Raw genomic sequence first — 26,057 nt, forward strand, 5'->3', positions numbered from 1 at the left:
ATTAATCAAACATACGCTGCAGTAAACATAGTTAGCTTAACACAGAAGGGTAACAAACAAAAAATTGGAAAAAGATTTGTTTCTGACTTTTGAAACACCTAGTCCACAGAAGAACAAAGAGATATAGAGTGACAAATCAGCAAGAACAAACTGAAGTGCAGACAGCAGATTGAAAAAAATGTCAAGTGTGTAAATTCATTTTCAATTTTTAAAAAATGAAACAAAGCAAACCACCAATCAGATGAAGATTCTGCTGTATGTCTGCTGTCAAGGGAAGGTTTGGTCCATGGCATTTGGAGCCCAAATCTATACATGTCAATCAAGCAGAAGCCTAAGATATTAACAATTTACACCGCACCAGGTATGGAAAGCCACAAGTGCCATAATTCAATCATTTAAAAAAAATCCAAACATTCATATTTATGAATATTAATATTTTGTTAAAACTGGAGTTGCATGTATTAAATTAAATAATAAATTCTGTATATTATTTAATCCTTTATAATAATATTTTAACTATCCACATGACTGGTGACTCAGTCACTCAGTAGGGCAAACACTGCCATGGAAATGGTTATTGGTCTGCAGCAGAGATTTTGTGCAGGTTAACTAATCAGATGTTTGACTTTTTCTTCATTCAGACAAAAGAAGCGGTTGAAGATTAATTATTCTCTGTGGTTTGTAAATATTAATTGATTCTCTATAAGGTTATAAAGAATAAAAAAGTAATCAATAAAATTATATTATATTACCTTTAAACCTTTGGATAAAATCATGACACTGTTTATTATATAACAGATACAGGTGATTCAATGTCTTACTGATATAACAGACTGGATATAGTGGTAAATGTAAAGTGCACACAGTAAAATCTATATTTAGCTCCTGGAGGGGATAACTGTGGTGCAAACATAAAACGTGTTGTTATGGCATAAACAATCTGTTAATCGCTTTGTCACATAAAAATGTATCTTTAAATAAAAAAAAAATAAAAAAATAAAAAAAATATGGCCTTAACTCTGCAACCATGTCCTTTAAAAAAGTTTCTTGCAAGACGCAGTGCTTCACTGCACCGATATCCACTTGTTATGACATGTTTTCATGGAGGAGGTGCAGATGTGTCCTCTCTGCAGCATGGACGGCATGCAACCCTGACAGCTTTGTAAACACTGGAAACTCTCTGTTGGACCAACTCAAATGACAGCATCTACAAAATGTATCTTTGTCTGGATGTTCGGGACGTTCTTGTAAAGCGTTATGTATTAGCAATTGTAAATGTGTTTTATGTGCTGGTCCCTTACGGTGTTCTTCACGTTGTTACACGAGCATGTCGAATGGTGCTTCGTTAATGGGGTGAAGAAATTAGACTTTGCACTGCACAATCAAAACCTTTTGCTGCATACAGAAAGGCTGCAGTTGTTGGAACTGCACTATGACAGAAAAAAAAACAAAAAAAAAAAAAACAGCTACTTTCGGTCAGCATGATCAGCCTTTGATCCTTTCTGAATGCAAACTGCAGCAGATACTGCAGATGTCTGGTAGATACTTTTACAAGAGTTTGCTCATGAACTCTTGTAGGCATTAAATTTCCTCCCCACATCTAGAGGAAAAGAAAAATGTTTGACTCTGTTTTTGCTCTCTTAAAGCCACTCATCCATGCACTCATCCAGACAAACAATAAATAAATAACGTCTCATACTTTATTATAATAATAACATAGTGGAAGCAACATACAGTGTCTGATTACTACCCATGTTTTCCCCTTGACATTTCACACCTCAATATATTTCAGTGTCCTTGAATCACTCTGTGTCCATTTGTGTCTCACAAAGCATTTTCTCTCCATTCTCTCTCACATCTCTCATGCTAGTTTGCATAACAGTGAAACATTGGCTGGGCTGAGAGTACTCGCTGAACAGCATTTATCATCCTGAAGTGTTGAGTATCTGTATATCTCCGCTCTATGCCAGCACAAAATGAGTAGGATGGGGAAAAAAATGGCAAAACAAAAATCCTAGGAAGGCAGAACAAGGACAAAACCCAGGGAAAATGTGTGAAGGAAATTGAGGGAGTGAGATACAGAAGATAAAGGAGCACCTTTTAGGAGGAGAAGAAGATGGAGAGGTAGAACCAGAGAGAGAGAGAGCGAGAGAGAGAGAGAGCAAATGTAAGAGAAAAAGAGCAGGCCAGAAACGCTTGGCAAGGGCTTTCTATTTTGAGACAAATGGACCATGTTAGGACCACAGCGGTACACATAAAAGTGTCCTGTCTGTTTTTTCAGCAGCTCCCTTGTCTCACCTTCTTTCACACTCAGTTGTTTGGTCCCTAACTATGCTATATAGTTTCTGTGGGAAAAAAGACATAAATAAATGGTTTTAGGAGCCAAATATCTGCATTTTCTTGAACAAGTGGCAAAATTAATCAACTGAACAAAGATTGGACAAAGGTGAACATCTGAACTCTTTTTTATACTTTATGTACCTTGTAAACATGTTCAGAAAGTCAAAACTGAATCACATTTTATCATGTTACATACACAACCTTCAAAGTACTTTATTGGGCTTCACTAACAAAGCATAATGGGCAAATCAAGACCAATATCTTTTCACAATACCTCAGGTTTTGTTTGACTGGATGAAGAGTACCTGCAAACAGAATTTCTCAAGTATCGCTTCTTATTTTAATTTTTCACCAGAAAATAGGCCATTCCATTGTAAATTTGGCTGTAAATTAGTCTCTTTCTCAAGTCATTTGCATAACTGGACAGAATGAGTACCCAGAATTTAGCTCCATACATCTTCACACAAGCTCTGAAGAGGTTTCCTATTACTGCAGCAGAAGGGTATCCCCAAAGTTTGATGCCACCACCATGTTTCACTCTGCACCAAGACCACATAAAATTCAGATTTTGTCTCATTTGACCAGAGTACCTTCTTCTACTGAGTTGTATGCTTTTGGCTTCTTCTCAACTCTACCACTGGTTGTTTTTTGGTCTTCCTGCTGCTGTTTGCTCACTAATTTCCTCTAAGAAATTTCTGAGGCCTTTATAGTGCAGCTAAGATTAAGTTATGCATAGGTGGACCCAAGAATCTAATACGGTAAGGTGGCTTGGATACGTATATAAGCCACAATTTTCTGATTTTTAACTATCTTCATGTAGTCCTGAAGCATCACTTGAGCAACTTTTACAAAGTGAGAGATTAACTTTGTTTTTCTTGCATTTAAGTTTTTTATCAGCTGACTGTTAATAAAAGTCAGTGTCTTACATGATGACCAAAAACAACAAAACAAACTCCATAACAATAGAGACGTTGACAAATAAGCTGATATCCCAATGATCACAGGACTAATTACTTATATATCTTGGTTATATAAGGCTGCATGGGAGCCTGCTGAGCTTCTCAGGCTCCTTTCAAGTTTCATATGACCTTCAGGGGAACCGAACTGAGGAGAAGCATTAATAAATCATTTTGTGTTTCTTTTATGTTCACCTAAGCTAACATGATAAATTCCTCTCACTGTGCTGTTTCATTTCCTCAGTAAATAAAACAGGTGTCGTTTTCTGCAGAGCAGTTCTCCTTTTGTCGCGCCACACAAATGGAAAAATATGCAGTTATATCAACAATAACTTGAGAATAAATGAAGGCGCACTCTGATTATGTGATCAGTGCTTCAGAACTATAACGTGGTGCTTTAGCTTCGAATCGAGTTGACACTAAATTTCTAATAGAAAGTCTTTCAGAGGATCTTTTATGGTTGTTTGCTGGGCAGAAGCTAAAAAAAATGTTTTGTTCTAAATTATTACATTGAGGAAGCTTCATGCAATCTAGTCTAGTAACAAGGCAACCCCAAAACAAAACTATCATAGATTATTCATCATGATTGACAGCTAAAGTAATATGATGCTCTCTTTTAAGGAGAATAAAATATGTTTTTCCTTTTGCCTGACGAAAACAAAAAACCTGAGTGTCCCCAGATCAGCATAGATCTGACCAAAAACAAACTATAAAAAAAAATTGAGCCTAGAAACAAAGAATATTTTACAGTCTCTACTAAATTAAAACTCTATCCAACTGCATCACACATTAGACAACTGCAAACATACAAACAAGTATGAATCAGTCAGAACTTCTTCCTACCAATTGGTGAAGTGAAATGAAAATTAGAGACCAATCTCATCCTGTATTTGGACTTTGTTCCACTTTGGAAAAACAGCCTTCCTCTCAACAGGAAAGACAGGGAGCTTCCCAAATATGTTCAGGGAGGATTCAAAAACGCAAACTCTTTCTGAAGTGCTCACATAAGTTCTTAAACATCCTTATGGTAATCTGATATAGAAGAAACTCCATAAAAGGACCTATTGTGGACATACCAGCACCGACTGACCCAGGAAACCACGTTTGTCTTGTCAGAGCAGAAAGGATCCCATTTAAAAATGGGTGGACGATCTTAATGGTTTTGGTGATTGTGTATATAATTCAGTTAAAGAGAGACAGAAAGAGTGTTTTACACTTGGCTCATTGATAAGACAAATGGGTCTTTCTCATTGCAGTATATTTCATTGTCTGTTTATTTATTCATTTATTTACATTCATCTCTTAGTTGTCCATATCTCACCATCGATTGTTTTTCAGGTATTCCTTCCTATGTTGTTGTTTCCGTAATATTCTGCTTAATGTGTTGTATTGTAATTTTGAGCCATCCCAAAGTAAATATCAGTTTCACTTGATTGTACAATAATTCAGAATACTGTAGTATTGACCCTGAGCTGGAAAATTACTAAAGGAACTAAAGATTCATGTTGTTCCTCAGAACATCAACCCCCAAAAATTAAATAATGTTGTCATCCTTAAACAAACCAAGCAAACACATTATCATACATAAACCTTTCATATTCTCAAAGTACTAGATGGCTCAAATGATTATGGACAATCATTTAAACTGCAGGTTGAAACAATGTCTCATCTAGTTCAGCTATTTAACAACTCAATGCACCTGCATGGTAAAGGAAAAATAAAATTAAACTCACCTTGATAGGCTTCCCATCAGGCGTTAGTACCTCCTCAGAAAGCTCTATCATTTTTAGAGCCATGAGTGCAATTGGTTTTGCATGGCTTTCGACCTTCTTATGAAGTCCACCGGCCACACAGTAGGCATCACCTATTGTCTCAATCTGTATGGGAGGAGGAGGAGGAGCATGAGCAATCGTTACATCTTCTTTGTCACGTTTGTGGATTTTGATCAAAGCATAATGACTTGAAAAAGTTGTAACAGAGATGCAAACTTTTTTTAAAGTAAACTATTAGAAAAACATTTTATTACATTTTTTTTTTATTTCATTCACTAAGTATGTCACACTCCTAGCATACATGAGCCTCACATAGCAGCAGGAAAAGATACAGGTGCTGGTCATAAAATTAGAATATTGTGATAAAGTTCATTATTTTCCATAATGTCATGATAAAAATTAAATTGTCATATATTTTAGATTCATTGCACACCAACTGAAATATTTCAGGTCTTTTATTGTTTTAATTTTGATGATTTTGGCAAACAGCTCATGAAAACCCAAAATCCTTGTCTCAAAAAATTAGAATATTATGAAAAGGTTCTCTGAACGAGCAATAAAAATAATCATCTGAATCAACAAAGTAACTCTAAACACCTGAAAAAGATTCCTGAGGCCTTTAAAAACTCCCAGCCTGGTTCATTACTCAAAACCGCAATCATGGGTCAGACTGCTGACCCGACTGCTGTCCAGAAGGCCATCACTGACATCCTCAAGCAAGAGGGTGAGAAACAGAAAGAAATTTCTGAACGAATCGGCTGTTTGCAGAGTGTTATATCAAGGCACCTCAGTGGGAAGTCAGTAGGAAGGAAAAAGTGTGGCAGAAAACGCTGCACAACGAGAAGAGGTGACCGGACCCTGAGGAAGATTGTGGAGAAGGGCCGATTCCAGACACCTGTACATGTTCCTACCATCTATTACAATATTTTAAAACTAAAAATAAAATCGAGCTTCATGGATTTATTGTATGCAGCTAGAACTCAATACCGATGACAGACTGTAAAAAAATAGATTTAGAGCAGACACCAAAAAAAAAAAAAAAATCTGGAAATACAAACTGCTCTCATTAAAGCCTGCCACAGGCTAAATCATTTCGACAGTAACCATGACAATGGCGACATATGGGTGATTCACTCTCCTCTGGTGTCCTCCTGTTCCTGCTTTCTGCTTGACACACAAACCAACTCCTCCATCGCAACTCTCAAAACCCATCCTAATCACAGCCACTGTCTCCCTCCATCTCAGCGTTTTCTCTTCCCGTCTCTGCTATCTGCTGTGTCACACATTTGACAACTATTACAAGAGAAGCCCATTTTTGTAGGAGAGCCATAAGAAGATGTCAGGAAGGTGTCAGAATCTTTGGTAAGCTGTCATAGACTGGCGGCTATTGTTAGGTTCCGTGTTTCTGTGTGTTTATTTTTGAGTTTCTCTGTGTTCAGTCCTGTGTTCCTGTGAGTCTCTGTCCTGTCCTCCCCGTTGATTGCTCCCCAGGTGTGTCTCATTCCCTTAATTACCCCGTGTGTATTTAAACCCACCTGTTGTCTGTGTTCCTCGTCGGGTCCTTGTCTAAGTTTGTCTATTGTACGTTGTCGGCACTCGCCAGTAGAACTGATAAGTCCTGGTTAGTGCTAGCTCCCGTATGTTCCTGTTAGTCAGTTGCTACCGGCTATTAGCTGCGTGCTTGTTCCTGCCGTGCTGCCTGCCTTGGACTGTTTTTGAGCAACATCATTATTAAATATATTCATCATCTTCACTATAACCTGGGTCTCAGCGTCTCTCCTCACCGCAACCACACCACCTCACGACAGAAGGACCCGACCAAGAACCGGTGAGGAACGCTTTCATCATGGACCCAGCAACCACCACCACAGCTCCACCCGTATACCCATTCCTCAAATCCCCGGACATTCATAACATAGAGCATGAGGAGGATTTCCATCATCTACGCAACATGTTTCACGCCGACCCGTTCATGCTGGACATTGTTCAAGAACTCTATGAAGAATTTCTGCAGAAAAAAGTATTCACCACACCGTTCAAGCCACCTCAACCAGTTCCAGTCTTCTCTCCAGCCGCCACCTCCGTCTGCCCGTCTCCAGCCGCCACCTCCGTCTGCCCGTCTCCAGCCGCCACCTCCGTCTGCCCGTCTCCAGCCGCCACCTCCGTCTGCCCGTCTCCATCCACAACAGTCCCCATGGTGATGGGGTTTCAAGGAGCCAGGTTGTCCCCGGGACGTCAGGCGGCACGGTTAGTGGCGTGGCCCGCTCCCGAGTCCGCTGCTGGAGCGCAGCTTTCCCCCGAGCCAGAGCTCCCCGAGCCCGCTGCCGGAGCGCAGCTTTCCCCCGAGCCAGAGCTCCCCGAGCCCGCTGCCGGAGCGCAGCTTTTCCCCCAGCCAGAGCTCCCCGAGCCCGCTGCCAGAGCGCAGCCGCCCGAGCTCCCCGAGTCCGCTGCCGGAGCGCAGCCCCCCGAGCTCCCCGAGTCTGCTGCCGGAGCGCAGCCCCCCGAGCTTCCCGAGTCTGCTGCCGGAGCGCAGCCCCCCGAGCTTCCCGAGTCTGCTGCCGGAGCGCAGCCCCCCGAGCTTCCCGAGTCTGCTGCCGGAGCGCAGCCCCCCGAGCTTCCCGAGTCTGCTGCCGGAGCGCAGCCCCCCGAGCTTCCAGAGTCTGCTCCGCCCGAGCTTCCAGAGTCTGCTCCGCCCGAGTTTCCAGAGTCTGCTCCGCCCGAGTTTCCAGAGTCTGCTCCGCCCGAGTTTCCAGAGTCTGCTCCGCCCGAGTTTCCAGAGTCTGCTCCGCCCGAGTTTCCAGAGTCTGCTCCGCCCGAGTTTCCAGAGTCTGCTCCGCCCGAGTTTCCAGAGTCTGCTCCGCCCGAGTTTCCAGAGTCTGCTCCGCCCGAGTTTCCAGAGTCTGCTCCGCCCGAGTTTCCAGCCGGCCTTCCTGCCGGCCCGGCGGACCCGCCTCCGGGACTCGGCTTTCTGCGTCGGAGACGCCGCCCGCCGGACCCGCCTCCGGGACTCGGCTTTCTGCGCCGGAGACGCCGCCCGCCGGACCCGCCTCCGGGACTCGGCTTTCTGCGCCGGAGACGCCGCCCGCCGGACCCGCCTCCGGGACTCCGGTTTCTGCGCCGGCGGAGGAGACCGCCGGACCCGTCTCCTCGCTTCCTGCGCCGGCGGAGGAGACCGCCGGACCCGTCTCCTCGCTTCCTGCGCCGGCGGAGGAGACCGCCGGACCCGTCTCCTCGCTTCCTGCGCCGGCGGAGGAGACCGCCGGACCCGTCTCCTCGCTTCCTGCGCCGGCGGAGGAGACCGCCGGACCCGTCTCCTCGCTTCCTGCGCCGGCGGAGGAGACCGCCGGACCCGTCTCCTCGCTTCCTGCGCCGGCGGAAGAGACCGCCGGACCCGTCTCCTCGCTTTCTGCGCCGGCAACGTCCGCCGGATTAGCCTCCTGGTTCTCCCCCCACTCTGATGGGTAGTTTTTTGTTTCTGGACTCTGGCCCCTTCCGTCGCCCCTCCGCCCACCCCGTTGGGTTGTTTTTTGTTGGACTCTTGCCCTCCTTCCGTCGCCCCTCCGCCCACCCTGTTGGGTTGTTGTGTTTTTGGACTTTTCTGTTTTTTGTTGGGCGTCTGGTATCCGCCCTTGAGGGGGGGGTACTGTTAGGTTCCGTGTTTCTGTGTGTTTATTTTTGAGTTTCTCTGTGTTCAGTCCTGTGTTCCTGTGAGTCTCTGTCCTGTCCTCCCCGTTGATTGCTCCCCAGGTGTGTCTCATTCCCTTAATTACCCCGTGTGTATTTAAACCCACCTGTTGTCTGTGTTCCTCGTCGGGTCCTTGTCTAAGTTTGTCTATTGTACGTTGTCGGCACTCGCCAGTAGAACTGATAAGTCCTGGTTAGTGCTAGCTCCCGTATGTTCCTGTTAGTCAGTTGCTACCGGCTATTAGCTGCGTGCTTGTTCCTGCCGTGCTGCCTGCCTTGGACTGTTTTTGAGCAACATCATTATTAAATATATTCATCATCTTCACTATAACCTGGGTCTCAGCGTCTCTCCTCACCGCAACCACACCACCTCACGACAGCTATTATTCACGTTTCCAACACACACACACTCACACAGTGCTTAAAAAAGTATTTTGTCCACCCTACTCTGATACTCCTAAATAAATTTAACAATTTCCCTGCAGAACTCGAATGATTTTAAAGTAGACTTGTTTGTAATTTTAATCTCTATACAAACAAAGCTGTTCTGTGAAGGCTTTAAGAGTTAGTTGGAGAACATCAATGAACAAACAATTTCAGAGCTCTGTCTGGCGTAAAACAACATACCAAGCTTTAAATATCTCAGTTCATCATTCAGAAATGGGTAACTGGAAACATACCAAGACCTGGACGCCGAACTAAACTGACAGGTCGACCAAGGAGAGCATTATTAAAGTGAAGCAACCAAGAACATGAAAAAGATGCATGTGTGTCCCATTCACTGACCTTGTAAACATCCAGAATGCCACACTGGTAGTCGAAGCGTGTGTAAAGCTCGTTCAACATTGAGATAACCTGCATGGGTGTGCAGTGGGCACACACGGCCGTGAAACCCACGATGTCCGAGAACAGCATGGTGACATCATCGAATTTACGCGCTGGCACAGGCTGGCCCTGCCACAGCTTCTGCGCCACATCGCCCGGAAATATGGAATACAGGAGATCCACGGTCCTTCGTTTTTCTTCCTCCAGAGCCTGGTGTGTCCTCTCTAAAGTGGCCTGAGAAACGAGAGAGTGAGGTCAGGAGACTTGTTGCGCCGATGAAGCAGCAGATGACAAGATTTCAAGCCAAATGAAATCTGCTGCAGTGCGCTCATATGTTTGTGCGGGGTTTATTTTTAGCTGAGTTTATCTGCTTGTTTCTAACTTTTCTGAAGATCTAATGCTATAGTACTGTTCAAGCAGGCAAAATACAATAGTTATTTATAGCTACAGCCTGGGGAAGGGAGGCGGGGTTGCTGCAGAGGCTGAGACTGATGCAGTGAGCATCCACTGAGTTGTTACAAGAAGCTTTGAAGCCACATTTGTTACAGTTAACATGGCCGATGAATATCAGTTTAGTTTATGAAGTGAATTTACTCTGTAACCATTAGTGAAGAATGAAGCATCACACTGTCATCCCAGTTACAAGTTGCAATCTGCTGCTTATTTCTTAGAATTAAAGTCAAGAGACCAGATCTCGTCTTAAAGAGGTGATTAATGTGCAGACTCCAAAAAGCTGTTGTGTGATTTGAATAATTTTAACTCCTAATGCTGAGAATTCAATGAATATTGGATGACAAATGGCCCTGCTTAAACAGAACCAGTGTTACAAAGAAGGATCCAATCATCCTAAATCACTCTTTGTTTTGAAGCCAATAATTTTATTATAAGTAATAACATTTATAAGTTATGATAATACACCAGATCTTGAAAATACAGCAGTCTGTATTATTAAAAAATATTTATATCATGAGAAGCTCACTGCTAATATTTCTTTCTATGCTTCTGTTTACCTTTAGTTTGTCCATTCTCTTCTTTAGGCCATCCTGGGCCTTGGCTTGCTCCCCCACCAGGATGACGTCTCGTGTGGCATCGTGGATGGGGATGTCTGACAGATGGAGACCTCTGCCCATCAGCTCCTCTAGCTTATCAACACGCGGTGAGCCCAGAAACATCAAGGAGCAGGACTCGGGGACATGGATCATCTGACCTTTCAACTCCATAACCTGGCAGAAAAACAAAACAAGGAGTAAAATCAAGGCATTCTCCAAGTTACATTCACGTATTGGATCGTGGTTTGTGTTTCATGTTGACCTCTCATTATAAAATAAACAATGAGGTCATGAATAGCTGTGCTTTGACTGCTTGCTTCCTACTGAAGTGTGAAGACAGAGAATGGTGATCTTTTTTTAACCAGACAATAAATTCATATCATGAATTTTAAAATCTAAAATTGAAACCATCTTAACTGTGTTAAAACTCAGATATTTATAACACAAGCAAAATGACTTAAATATTACTTTTTTTGACAAACAAGCGTGAGCCTTATTTTTGTAAAGAATATTCTATGCTAAAAATATTCTCAACACAGAAAAATCTTGGAGGCTGTCTTCCCAAAGTTAGTTTTCTGACATTAGCTACTTTTATAACAAGATAAGGCGATACCAATAGAAACTTGCACTCAAATATGCTGAAGTACTTCAGCAAATTCACCGCATTCTTGCTCTGTTTTATGTTGGATTGTGATATCTTAGTATTTATTTGCAATTGGAGAAGCGGGGCTCAAGGTATTGATAGCTTAAGTTGGAATAATGAATTATCAGTAAATCTCACAGCAGATAAACATGGTGATCACAAGCAGCAAAGCGTTAATATTTGAGCATATGCATCATACATGAGAGCATAATCATTGTTTTCAGATGTTCCCTCTGAGGGGATTGTTGATCTGGCTGTTTGCATGTTACATAAGAAAAAAAATTACTGAAACAAGCATGTCTTATTTTCAAAAGGCTTGTCTGTTTTGCGAGCTGTTCTCAGAGCTATAAATTAAACGATAAAAGAAAGACTTTTTAAATAGTGATGTCATTCTAATGCTTTCTTTTTGGGGGGGATCCAATAGAATTTGAGAAGAGATAACACATCAGTGGAAATCAAAGAAAAATCGACTCCTGGACTCTGCATGTTGCTGTAAACCAGGGGTCCCCAAACTTTTTCCTGCGACTGTTCCCTTTTCTGGTCGGGGGCCGGTCTTAGTATTTCGAGAAAGATACCTTAGAAAAGTTTTGTTCACAGGGGGGGGGCTGGATTACTGCCGACGACATATTCGCATTTGTAGATAGATTTTTACCCAGAATGCAAATGGGAAAAAACCGTGAGCGAAACAGTGACTGGTACTGACTAGTATATATTCCATTGAGGGAAACTAAGTTTCATATCTGCTCAAGAGCCCCCCTGGTGGTTGAAGAAAAATCCACATATATGTGAAAAAAAACACTGAATGCTCTCTGGTAGTGTTCAGGGGGCCGGACCAAATGAGGAGGCGGGCCGGATCCGGCCTGCGGGCCATAATTTGGGGACCCCTGCTGTATACCGACCAGCATTGACTTGCTTCTGAGTAAAGGCAAACAATGTGCAGTTTTATTTTTATATTTTATCCAATTCCAATTTTCATATTTTGTGAAACTATTAAAATAAGACTGTGTCACTCATCAAATTGGTCTTTCAATTTAAAATTGAACTGCATATGATCACACAAGCAAATGGACAGAAAATAATTATTATTTTTGCTACATTCTTATTTGCAAGTGTATTTTTAATTTAATTGTAATACATGTAATTCAATATTAATCACAAGCTAGCAGCTGTAAGCTAAACACTATGACTACAAATATTTTGTATAAGTTATATTAAACTGAAAATGCCAATAATTAATAACCGGTTGTCTAATTGTTGGCATCATGGATCATCTTTGTTTAAAAAAAAAAAAAAAAAAAGAAAACATCATCCACTTGTCCTGAAGGATTTATTTTAATTAGCCATGTGGCTTGAATGGCCTATTAAATCATCCGTATTTGATTTAAGTCTGGACTTTAACTGGGCCACTGCAAAATTTGGTCAATCATAATTCTGGGTAATTACTTTTTCACATGGAACCACATTGGTTTGGAGCATTTTTTTCTTGTAATGAATAAAATCATAATTTCAAAACTGCATTTTCTATTTATGCAGAGTCTGATCTCAATGTTTGTTTGACGATATGAAGCATAAGTGTATCAAAAAAAAAAAAGTAAAAACAGAGAAAATTTGTATGGAAGAAACAAGTTTTCAAAGCACTGTAAGCATAAAAAAAAGATCATGTCAGGTCAAGCTGAAAATCCGTTGATTCCGGTCACCACCCTGGAAATAGTGCATTCTCGCTGCAGAGTGTGTTTCTTACAGAGGGGTTTTCCCTTCGTGCTCAGTCAGCAAATAGTTTCCCCTGAGAAAAATGTCATATAGAAGCATCCCCCCTAGCAGTTTTGTAGGGTAGAGACATTTATCATAAAACATTACAGGAGCGAGGAGCTCAAAAACAACTTTTGTTTTAGTGGAAGAGCCTAATTTTACTGTACTAACAATATAGTTCACGTACATAACACTTTCTTTTCTTTTACTTTCTCTCTTTGCCTTCTCAGTCCCTATGTTTAAAGTCCTTTATGAGTCTCTGTGTCTTTGCTCTTTTCTCCATCTCCTCCATCCCCTCTCTCCAGCTTCCTCCATAGTGTCAGATAGATTATTCCGCAAGTGAGCACGCTGCAGCCCTGTTTTATTTATAGCACAAGTCTCTCCTATGTCTGCATAAAACATACAGTCTACAGCTTAATGTGCACAGTACTTCTCTACAAACATCCAAACATTACTACATGTTGTCTCTTACTGTGTTTCTTTTTATAGAAACGTAATATAAGCATAATTAGATGTGCAGCCTCCAACCCACCGGGTCTGAGCTGACCAAACCCAATAACCCAACATGCACTAATACCTTTACAGAAACGAGAATTGAGAGATCATTTTACCAGCTTCGGCGATGTGACTTTATTTTACATGCACTACTGGAGTTTTAGGAAATATTCCCATGAGCAATACAGGATCCGAAACGTAAACACGTAAAAAAAAAAACACATATTGCCGATATGAACAAATGGCAGCGTGAGCAGCTGTTTCAGGAGGCTGCGTCTGGCCGAGTGGGAGGGCCACACGCCTGACATGCTGAAAGCCATCTCCATGGAGATGGTGAAATCAGGGGAGCTAAATACAAATTGAAAAACATGCTCTAATGCTGCTTGGTCAAATAAATTAGCTCTCTCTGTTTTAAAATGCTTTCCTCTGTTGGACTATGACATATGTACAAGAACAAAAAAAAAAACAAGATAAGGGGATTAAACGCTGCTGTGGTTATTCATAGGAAAATTCAAGATTTAGATAAATGAAGTTATGTAAACAAAAATGTTCAGAAGAGCAAGCTAAATCACAGCAGACCTGCTTCATTTCTGTGTAAGGAAATTCAAATACCTCAGGCATCAGCTTATAGTGTGTTTAGAAATTAATTAGATTTAAATTAAATTCATTGCATTTGATCAGGGATTTCTGACTCCTATTGCAAGATGTGTTTTTAAAAGAGACATAAAAACAGAAAGCAAAGATGTCTGTCTCATATTTAAAGGCAACGTGTTTCAAAGTTTAGGAGCCACAACAGAGAGGCTTGATTTCCTCTGAGTTTCTGTCACATTCTGGGATAACTAAGAGCAGCTGGCTGATCTAACGACCTGCAAAGGAAGATGAGGCTAAATATGCAAGGCATTTACAAGACAACATGAAATTAATCCTGAAGATTCTACAGGAGGCCAATGAAGGGAGGACATGTTTGGTTGAGATGTGCTCATGTCAAACAAAAACATGACTGTTAATTGGTCTCTCCACATAGTCCTTAGGTGTGAGTGTGTGCATCATCTCTCAGCTGCTGGACTGGCAATCTGTGCAGGAGGTAACCTACCTCTCACCCAACCACCACTGGAAACAGGCACCACCCTGTTTAAAAGCAGAACATCATTACTCAACATTTTGAAGGTGGTTTTCCTTGGTTAAGCCTCATGTGGTGCGCTTCTAACTACTGAAGTGAGTTTGATGTTCTTAGCTCGAGGGGGAAATTTTGTGTAATAAACAAGTTCAAATGGTTTTCTGTACTTAGAAGTTATTCTAACAGTGGACTGCGTGGTCTTTCAATTTGCACTTGCTGATTACTTGTCTAGGATGTGGGTATTTTTTATTTGTAGTTTTGTGATTCAAATATTCCCTTCTAAAATATTAATTGCTACAGGATTTTAAATATGCCTAGTGTTGTTCAGTTCCAGAAACTTAATAAAAAAATGTTTCTACGGTATCCAAAATACTCGTTTAAATACCCACATGTGTTTATAAATGATAATTCAGAAATGTCATGTCAGTTTCCACACTGACGTGACATTTGCACACTAAAGACTTGCAAGTTGCCATCCTCAATAAAACTTTTAATCCCAATTGTCTTTCCTTTTTTGATGTTAAAAACATATCTAGCAACATTTGTAAGACTAATCTTCAAGTCAAGAAAGTGTTTTTGTCACGCAATATAATCAATTATTAATTTTAATAATTAATAATGTAAGGATGGCATCCTGCTTCGCAGCAAGATCCTGCCGGAAAGTCGTAGCCTCCCCAATGAACCACTACAGGATTGTTGTGATTTGTCACTGTTTAATTGCTTGCTTTTTACTGATGTGCTAATTTCTTTGTCTGATTCTCTTACAGAGCACAGGATCTATTTTCCCTTTTTTGATCGCTGTTTTATTTATTTACAGTAGGCCTAATTATGCCAGTGTCTCCCGACCTTCCTCTAAGCAACAGGTGTCTATTTCTCTCTGGTTCCCATTTCATAGCTTACTGTGTTGCAAACTTTGCACATTCACAGACGCACACACACAAACACACACACACACACACACACACGCACACACACACACACACACACACACACACACACACCCACACACACACACACACACAGATATATACGCGCATCCCTGGAGGCAGTTGTGTTGGCCTAGTTGTGCGTCTCTGTTTAACTCGACACTCTTTTCTACTTCTGCCTGCGTCTGTCATGACAGCACAGAGAAAGAGGAAGTAAGTCAACTGTGAGATGGGAGGGAAAAGACACAGCAGTGCAAAAAAACTACACAAGGAGGTGGAAAAGACGGAAAATGGGGTTGATAAATATAAAAAGAAAGACGGAAGTAATAAAAGCAAAGTGACACATAAGGTGTCGACATTTTTATCAGTAAGTATAGATCTGATGGGCTATTATTCGAAATTCAATAACAACCCAGGTGATGCATATATGCAAAGAAATACAGCAAAGCAAGTCTAAAAGTTACTCTACTAAAGTGGAATGACAAAACGTAGATGCAAGTTAAGAAAATAAATAGCAAAAAGGCACAGAAACCAAGAATATAGCTGGAACCTGTCAGCATTTAGAAAGCTATACTTCCTCCTATCATTACACAGTAGTAGCAGCTGGTAGTCCTAACCAATTGTCTAAAAAGAGCTTTCTTATTACCATGGCCCGTCATGATGGAATGTCATGATGGGTAAAGCAAGATGTACCTAGATATATACAGCCTTATCGTCGCAAAACATACTGACAGATTATACAGAAATATTTATAAAAACTGTAAATGTTCCAGTGAGTTTCCTAGGGTCTTAATCAGGAAATTAAAAGTACAGGATTTGATCTTAATTTTGAGCAATGACCTCCTTTTACTCTGCAAGACTCCACTGCTGAAGAAAAGGTTTACTGAAACTAACTTAACCTTTAATGCAGAACATTTGAGTCTTTGAAATACTGTGCGTATAGTCTGCTCAGATGATACAAAATAAGAGGAATGTCACTTTAAATCAACCCAAAAATACCACACCAATGTTTAGGTGTAGAGGTGGAAACATCACAATGTGTGGGGGGCAGTTTTTCAGCACTCAGACCTGGCAGGCTTATTTTTCCATATAAATCATGGAAGAATACAGGGAGAAATGTAGAAGATTAATATGGTGAAAGCGTAGAGAAGTGCAAAAAACAAAACAAAACAGAGAACCACCGTACTTTCAAAATTTCTGTAAAAACTTATATAAAATCCCACCTGAACGATGCATGTGGCTAGTGTCTCTATTTAATCTAGCTACAATCTATTACTACAATAAATTAAATATAGAAACATTCATTTGGCTATCTTTTTATGTGGAGATTACTTGGATGCTCACCAACATCTGGTGTAGATTTACAGAAAAAAGTGTGTTCAGCAACTTATTATGAAAAAAAATGGTTGTTGGGTTTCATCTACATGAAAACATATAAATATGCAATAAGATGAAAGGTCAGGATGTAGCCTTCAAGTCATGTTATCTTTGAAACAGATTGCAACAAATTAGCTGTGTCTCATCTCAAGGGCTCTGCTGAGTCATCAAAACATTTTTTCCCAGGTTGTTCTGCACCAGTATGTCTAAAATTTTCGGTAGTTAAAACAACTAATTCAGCTCTACTGACACAAGACAAAACTGCGATCAGTAAAGCGCAGCCAGTGGGGCCAATACTCAGATAACACATCTCTCAATCTTGATGGGTTCACATTCTGCATGCATGAATGTTTAAAACGCTCCGATTCGGATTGCTTTTTCGCTTGGCAATGCGGTAAGACAAAAGAAAATGGGAGAGCATGAAAAAAAATCTGGGAAGGCGAGAGATGGAAATAGTCAGAGAAGGAGAATGAGATGCAAGGACACAGAGAGAACAGACAGGGATGAGGAGAACGAAACACACTGTACTTGATAAACAGAAATAAGGGACAGCAGGGGAGGGGAGGAGAGAAGGAAAGCTGGAGGTGGAACATAGACCTAATGCATTCCTTTTTCTAAGAAGATTCTGGGAGATGTCAACAGACTCATTCGCATGAACAGGCACTGAGCAGCAAACAGTCAATGAGTCAGCCTTTTACACACACAAACACACACGCATACACGCAAAGCTGTTTTGGTCTTGTCAGACTTCAGTGTGCAATTCCCTTACATACCACTCTCTGCTTTAAATCCTGCTGTACACGGAAAACACACAAGCCCATGTACACTTTGTTTATGCAGAAAAAAAAACACACATGAAAGGGATCCCATCAGGACAGTGGTTATCATGACATCAGCTAAAGTATTCTTAACATTAGCATTATTTGCCCTACCTGCCTTTGATATACTAACACAAAAAATACATGTAAAAAAAATGTTAAAAACTACAAAATATTTTTTACTTTGTCTTTGCCAAATTGCAAAGTGTTGATTTAAATCTGAAAGAGTTCCCCTCAAAATGATCCTGTTTCTACATGAAAAATAATTTTGACTAGGGCTGAAACGATTCCTCGAATGATTCGAGTACCTCGATTACTAAAATTCCTCGAGGAAAATTTACCTGCCTCGAAGCTTCGTTAATTTATGTTTTATTAGTTAGCGCACCGTGTTCCGGCCGGGACTTCATTTGCGTTGCGCGGAGCTCTCACTTCCGCCTCTGAGTTGTTGACAAAAGCTAAGTCTCAGCGGCATAAAGTCCAATCTTCAAGATTGGCCCGTGGGGATTTTATTGATTGATGATAATGCCCGACTTTTTATCGTTTTTGGGGAACCAATAAGCATCCTTAAAATGACTGGGGAATGCCTGGAGTACGGCAGCATTTCTCCTCCGGGGCTGCTGGTTGAAAGCGAACGGCGGGAAGAGCGCTGAGGTGAGCGGATAGACTGAACAGGGCGGGCGGCTGAGTAGCTGATGCTTACCGTGTAAATGTAGCTTTACCGACGAACCGCACAATAAATTTCATATCCCGGTCTGAAGAAACGGGTGGCGGAGCGCATCGTACATGGCTGGTAGATGAGTTTCTGAGTGTGACCAGTGAAGGTGTCGTAAATATCCCGTATTGCTTCCCCCCGTGTTCGTCCCCCGGTCTAACGGTTCGTCAGTCCGCTGGTCCATTTCCTCCCCTCCACCCCATGTTCGTTCATTCGCCCTCTCCTCCCACTCCAGGCGGCATTTCCCGTATTTTCAAACCCAAAGCGTGACAGGTTAGGTAGCAAGGTGAGTTTAATTAATCTACTCACTGAAGATGAATACATAAACTAAAAGCTGGATTGTAGACATTTTTTATAAGCATATTTGTGAGCCTGCCTCTTTGTTATTAAATTCAATATAATTTCAGATTTTTCTATAACTTTTCTTCTGGTTAACTTAGAAAGTGAGCTATTATTGTTACAGGTTAGTTTTCTAAACTACAAAAAAAGCAACTGTTAGGGATGCTCAAATATGAAAAATTGGACTGATATTGATATCTGATAGTAACACCGGTATTATGCCAGATTTACCAATATTTCATTTTAGAATTTTTTTATCCGATTACTCGATTAATCGTAAGAATAATCGATAGATTACTCGATTACTAAAATATTCGTTTACAACAGCCCTAATTTTGACTGCGATTTTATTCAATTAATATGCAAAGAAATATATTCACAAATGGCATTATATGTTGTTTTAATGTAGGTTTAATGGAAACTGATCATTATCATCACCTGATAAAAAACATGCATCACATCCTCAAACTCCTTTTGCAGCTTTGGATTATTGTATTATTATGTGTTTGTTCATTTTCTGACATTTCATATGCTTTATAATCTCTCCTTGAATTTTAAATTTCTTTTTATTTATTGCATTTTTTGTTGATCTTCCTTGGATGTGCCACAGGGAACGCAGAAGAAAATATATTCTTTCTTTAAGCTTAACATTTTCTGTGCATGGTCCAGGAGAAACAAAGCAATACAGCTGGAAGCAATTAATATTACTAATGTGCGTAACAAATATAACATCTTCTTGTAGTCCTTCTGACTTTTCTCATGCTTCCTTGTATTTTCGACTAAATACAACAGAAAGAGAGAAATGATTTTCAAAGCATGCTGCTCTGAACAAACAGCAGCAATTTATCTATCTCAGATCAAAGATGGACACTGCTGACATCAACATTTTCTTTGTCCGAGACATGCAGGTGCAGAGATGACGCAAACAAGCAAACCTCTTTCAGGGCTACAATTGCATTTGTTAGATAAAGGCAGTTACAGTGCAGACTCAGTAATTTTTCTCTATTTTCTACTTCTCAGTCTATTATATTGAAATATCTTTGCCCATGTCCTTCTGTTTGCTTCTGTTCACAACTTTTACCACCAGGCAAAGGTAACTGCAAGTCGTCTAGATCCTGAAACAACAAAGGAGCATCAAACCTTTACGTTAAAACCACCATGTTTGGTGTCGATATGATGTTCACTCTCTGAAATGCTGTGTTAGCTTTATATAAGACTGACAGAGGGTAATGGCTTTGTTTTTCATCTATTGGAGAATTTCTTTAGATCTTGGTCATATACACATTGCTTTTTGGGATTGTTTTTAGCTCACTTCATGTTGCCAGACAGGTTTTATTCAACTGGTTCTTGAAATATATTTCTAAGTCAAGTCTTTGGGGGGCAAGTCCAACTCTTGTCCTATTTTTTGCACCACGTCAGACTCTAGTTGAAAGTCTTTCTCATCAAATCTAGTGCACCTTGCATTATGTAATAATGCCACAATATGTGATAATGTAATAAAATCTGGCTTCAAAATGTAATAAAACATAATAAAAACCGGATTATGTAATAATCAACACAAAATGCAATGAAATCATTGAACACATTTGCAATGCTGTCTGACACATATGTAATTACATCATTACATTTTGCACTGATTACTACAAAATGTGGCATTAGCTCGTTTTTTATGCATGATGCATTGTGTAATAAACAATCCCAAACTGTTTGTGTTCATCCTAATTATAATTCTTCTAATAATAACCATGTTGTAGAGCCTATGCTCTATTTAAATTGATAGTTTGGTCAATAAGTACCAACTTTATAATCATTTAGTTGCCTTTTCAGACTCAAAGCTAGAACCCCTGGTATTAACCTACATGTCATTCAAGGCAAAATGATTCAAAATGCATTCAAGGATTTTATTGCATTTTACTTCTATTGTTACATAATGCAGTTTTAATGATGTCTTACTACATTTTACAACCCATTTTTATTACAGTATTATTTATCTCGGTGTTATTACATAATGCAGCATTACACACCACATTATGTAGTCCCTACCTACACCACTGTAGGTTGGGTTTCCAAACCTGTACCGTTTGTCCTTTGGCCTAAATCAACACCTAAAGATTGAATCTTTAAATGATAACTGAAACGTAAGAAATCTATTGCAGATCAATTATTTTTACAACACAGCACTTTATAAACCAAAAATTTCATGTAGTTCATGAACAGTATAGGGCTAATGTTATGGAAAAGAGCAGAGTTAGTACTCTGCAGCTAAAAGTTAGTGCAGGCTCCAACTGGCATCAAACACCGCGCACACATTATTCACTTGTAGTTGAACTGACTCATCTTAGACAGACAATTGACTCTCTGACACTACAGAGCCTGGGAACGCCGAGGTATTTGCAGGAAAATCCTCACCATGTAGGTGTTCCATGATTCACTGATTCTGTCTTGGTGAAATTACAAAAAAAAAAATAATAATAATGTTGACTGGAAGTGAAAGAGAAATGTTAAAATACTAAAAGTTACATCTTGTTTTTTTTATGCCTGACAAACTATTGAGATGTGATGTGGAAAAAAAAAATAACACGACATACGATATCATGCAGAGCTTGGAGGAGAGCTTTTGACTGTACAACCTCTGAACCCTCCCTTATGTGGTGGCCACCCTGTTCACACAGAGAGCAAAGAGACAGCCAGAGATGCAATTTGCCCATTTCTGAGGGGCTCTAAATGTCTCCTGCACAGCAAATATCTTCAGGTGAAGAGAGGAAAGAAGTCAAACTGAAAAGCCACCGCAGGTCACTCAAACACACACCTCCAGTGCTGCGCAAGAGGAGTGTGGCCTCCTTCCTCTGGCCTGTGGCTTTCTCTCTCTGCCCTTTCTCTTAAAAATGTCAACCAATTCTACCCTGGCTCTCTATCTCTTTTTTTCTTCTGCTTCCCATTCCAGGTGACACAGGACTCACAGTGAAAGGAATACGGAAAGCTATGCCTCCCCTCCTGCTCCACAAACACACGGCAGTTTAAGCGCAGTCCAGTTTCAAAGAGAGCCCAGACTGTGTGAAATAAAGGCAAAGAGAACGTACAGGTCGCAATATTCACTTAAGATGATTATATACACTTTTAGCCATAATAAAGTTTTAATGTATTTCAATGTGATTTTATGTGACCAACACCAAGTTCCACATAAACTGTGCAATGGAAAGAAAATGCTACATGTTTTTAAAATATTTTTACAAAGTAAAAATTTGAAAAGTGTGACTTGAAGTTATTGAGTTCGCTTTACTTTAAAACACTAAATAAAATCTCACGTAACTATTTGCCTTTAGAAGTAACTTTTTTTATTTGCTGCAAGGCATGAAGGGAGTTCAGCAAACATGCAAAAGATGTTCTAACCATACAGCAAAACGCTATATTGGTTGGAAATCACCACCCCACAGTGAAATATGGTGGTGGGTGCATCATGCTGTAGGGATTTATTCTTCAACAGGGATAGAGGGGTTGGCAAAAGTATAGTGAAAAGTGTTGCTACAAAGTTTTGACCAATGGGGAATGAATCCAAATCATGCATCACTGTGTTGGTCTGTAGCAAAAATCTTCATAAAAAGGAAATAGGTGTGTTGTAACATAAAATGTGATAAGGCCTAAAGGGTGTGAATACTTATGTAAGTGTTTGTACAAACGAAAGGATTTTTAACATTAAGCAAATTTGACTTTTATGCGTCAACTGGGAGTCAAAACAGATTTTAAAAAATGAAACCTGAGGCGTACAAATATCATATAAATTACGGAAAGACTACCAGTACATAGCAGTATTCAGACATTGCATTGTGAGGCTTACCATCTAACTTAGGAAAAAAATAAAAACCTAGACCTAGACCGACCCGTCTCCTCTCTGTCAGTGCTGTTCTGTGTCGAGGTGTTTGGTTGTGTCACAGACATCCTGCGGAGACCAACCAATCGATAAAGAGCAGGATATAGCACAAAGCTCCAATTGATTTGTTTTTCAGGCAAATTGGAAGCAATTCAATCTTCACTCCTCTTGTGAAAAAAGATCTGCAGGTTTCGAGAGTGTCGTGATGACATTTCATTCGGGCGCTACCTCCCCCAAAAGTGGTGTTAGACTTTTCTTAATTTCTGTAAGCTCAGTGCTAACATTTTGTTTACTTCAAATAACACTCATAGTCATTCTTCGGATGCTGAAATCTGGCTAGACATAGGACAAAGTGTACTCAGTGAAGAAATTTGTAACAAAGTGTGGCCTTCTCGCACATATTTAGTTGAGGATAATGTTTCACCTGAGAGATAAAACAGAGCAGAGATGGCATATTTTTTGGCTTTGAGGTGCAGAAAGTTTGTGACAACATCTTATCCACCGCTTTGGTCATCAAAAGTGGACTGGGCTTTCATCTAGCAGAAATCATAAATCTTAGGTTCCAGACAGCGTAGCTGCTTTGAATACTTGAACACCAGAGACGGTCTGTACTTTTGGCGCAGCTACTGCTCACACATTTCCTTTACAAAGAAGGTGTTTCAGGTGAAGATTTGCTCTTAGAGCATGAAATATGAGAGAGGGTGTGAAGAGAAACCTCTGCCAAGGGTGCAGAACATGGACCTGAAAGTGCGGTGTGTAGGCAGAGCTGTGTTTCCCTTGAAGCACAGGAAGAATGTCAGATAAAAGTCCTTGCTTGGCATGGACCAATCAATTGACTGGTGAGCGGATCTGGTTTTTAACTTGACCGGTCACCAGCTGGTCTGACACTACACTAAAAAAGCAAAGCAGTCAGTGAACAAGCTGCACTGGTAAGAGAATATCTACATTACATAGGTCTTTCTGAGTAAAGATAACTCAGTGTTACCTATTTTATTATTAAACAAGTCTGCATTTTCTACAATATGTGTTTTCTACAAAGTCCCCTCTACATAGGTTACCATGGATTTAAGATCAGCAGTGGATGCACACATAGAAAAAGTCTTACTGATATGGCAGAAACATTTACAAATCTGAACTTAAGTAGATTTCATACAGGTAATATGGAAGACCTGCTGTCAGTCAAGAAGGCAGACTGCGCTGTGTAAAGCATAAGGTTTAGTCCAAAGGGGATTATGGTGTGCGCCTCTTTTTCAGAAGTTTGACCCTACTTCTTAGCTCAAGTGAAAGAAACTCTTAAGGTTTACACAATTTAAACATTGCAGGCGTATGGATCATTCCCAACTACTGAAAACAGTGGTGATTATCATTGTGGTGGTTATCATTATGACTTTACCTTTTCCTTGGTGCCAGCCTGCATGGGGTCGGGCTTGGTGCGGATAGTAAATGGGGATGCGAGTCTCAGCAGTATGCCCTGGAAAGAGGGATCCATCTTGGGTGAGACAATCTCAAAACAGTCCCTAAATGAAAGGATCCGGTGAGGCTCAATCCGAGCCTGTTTCCTAAGTCCTTCTCCAAGCTGCAGGAGCTCCATCCGATGCCCCAGGACCAGGTGAAACGGGAAGGCACGGCAAAACGTAGCCAGGGAGATGCGAAGATCACTGGGGTTAGTTGATAGCTGGAGTGGGGGACGGCTGGTGCTCACAGATGCCGAAATTGGGATGGAAGAGAGAGGAGAAGGGCAAGTCTCTTGGAGTAAGAAGGATAGACAAACTGTGGGGGCAGAGGTTGGAAAAAGAGATGGAGGGGACGGAGATGAGGAGGGCGAGGCAGTGGGGGACGCAGTGGGAGTGGGTGTTGTAGAATCACAATCTGTATGTTCTGTGTCTTCGTTTGGCAACAGAGGAGTTAGAGGTGGCACCTCTTCCACTTCAACCTCTGAATGAAAGATCCGCCTGGCAACAGCTCTAATCAAACCTGGCATAACTAATCCCACGACGGGTGCAGGGTTAAAGCAATGAAGAAACAACACTTTCCCTCTTCCGTCTCTGCTGCCACGGTTTCCAAGCTTCTCCAATTTCCCTCTACCTTTCTCCTCTTCGCGGGGGTCCTTGCACTGAAAGGAAGGGCTCTCGGAGGAGGCTCGGCGCCCCGTGGAGGTGCGAATGTGTTCTAAAATGGCGTCAAAACCATTGAAGAAATCCTGAAGGTTGCCGCCTACAGCCCGCAGTACGCGCTCATTCTCTTCGAAGCAAAGGCCAAAGAACTCCTCGCCAAAATGCTCTCGCAGTTCGCAGAACGGAACTCCTGTGAGAAAATGGATGCAAAACGTCAGCGTCAGCAAGGCGGCTCTGCAGAATGAACTTTGCACACAAATTAATGCCGTAGACGACCTTTAGTGCCCACATGCAGAGAATCAAGTGAAAGCACGAAACAAAATCAATGGTGACATGACATATATATTATTATTTTTTAAATAAGAAAATATGCTAAATTGTTACATGTTTGTTTTCTCTTATGCATCTGCCGTGAACCTTGGTGTTTCAGCTCTTCAATCGTTTGTTTACACAAAAATGAATGAAATTAAAATTATTTTAAGAAAATCGACCATAAGTCGCAAGCCTAATCAAGCATCAAAGCTTTGGTAAAATAATGAATATTGATAGGATAGAAAGATCATGTGCCTACTGACTAAATAATATCAGAAATAAACAGGATTAAAGGATTACAGGAAAAATAAACATGAATTTTAATATAAAATGATATAATCATGCAGAATCATAGCACACTGACATCAAATATAGAAATTTCAACATTAACGCAGTTTTACAGAGGCTGGGGTGCTTCTAACGTAAGACGCTGAAGACCTCTAAAACGCTGCAAAGTAGACTAAAATAAATAGCATCAAAAGAAAAAATGACAGCTAAATCGCTGCAAGGGAGTCAGTCGTACTTCACCGACGCAGAGAAGGATCATGTTAGAGGAACAAGAAACAGCATTTTAAATAACTGACTACTGAAGTCAAATATATTTCGGTAGCGATGGTGTAATGGTTTACATGTGAAATTATGTCTATTGATCTATTTTTGGAAACAGCTTTAAAAGAAACACAAACAAATCCGCTGAAGGTGCTTTTGTCTTTTTGCCAAGTGCTGCAAAAAGATCCTGAAAAACAAGATTTCGAGAAACAATGAGGACTACATGATGCATACCCAACATTATGTCTCTGGTAAACTTCAAATATAAGAAGCAGAAATCCACGATAAGAAGGACATTTTTTAAAGTTGTTATTGAAGAAGCTTCGGCCTATTTGTTTCAGCAAAATACCAGTTTAAAAAGTAATAGTACAGCCGGGCCCAAGAATATGATGGCCTCCATTTGCAAAGTGAA

At 40.6% G+C, this 26,057-nt stretch overlaps 1 protein-coding gene across 1 annotated transcript in view; it reads right to left on the reverse strand.

The window, feature by feature from the left end:
• gucy1a2 (guanylate cyclase 1, soluble, alpha 2) overlaps positions 1-26,057 on the reverse strand; it is a 50,596-nt gene that overhangs the window by 10,973 nt on the left and 13,566 nt on the right. Inside the window, exons 4-7 of the mRNA XM_014992984.2 lie at positions 24,064-24,974; positions 10,588-10,800; positions 9,539-9,811; positions 5,030-5,173 (exon numbers count right to left, since the gene is read on the reverse strand). Coding sequence (XP_014848470.1) covers positions 5,030-5,173; positions 9,539-9,811; positions 10,588-10,800; positions 24,064-24,974 — 1,541 coding nt within the window. The remainder of the gene's footprint in view (positions 1-5,029; positions 5,174-9,538; positions 9,812-10,587; positions 10,801-24,063; positions 24,975-26,057) is intronic.

The sequence above is a fragment of the Poecilia mexicana genome, unplaced genomic scaffold (genome assembly GCF_051168715.1).
Source record: "Poecilia mexicana isolate PSO_F unplaced genomic scaffold, ASM5116871v1 scaffold_13, whole genome shotgun sequence".
In the NCBI taxonomy this organism is placed as follows: domain Eukaryota; kingdom Metazoa; phylum Chordata; class Actinopteri; order Cyprinodontiformes; family Poeciliidae; genus Poecilia; species Poecilia mexicana.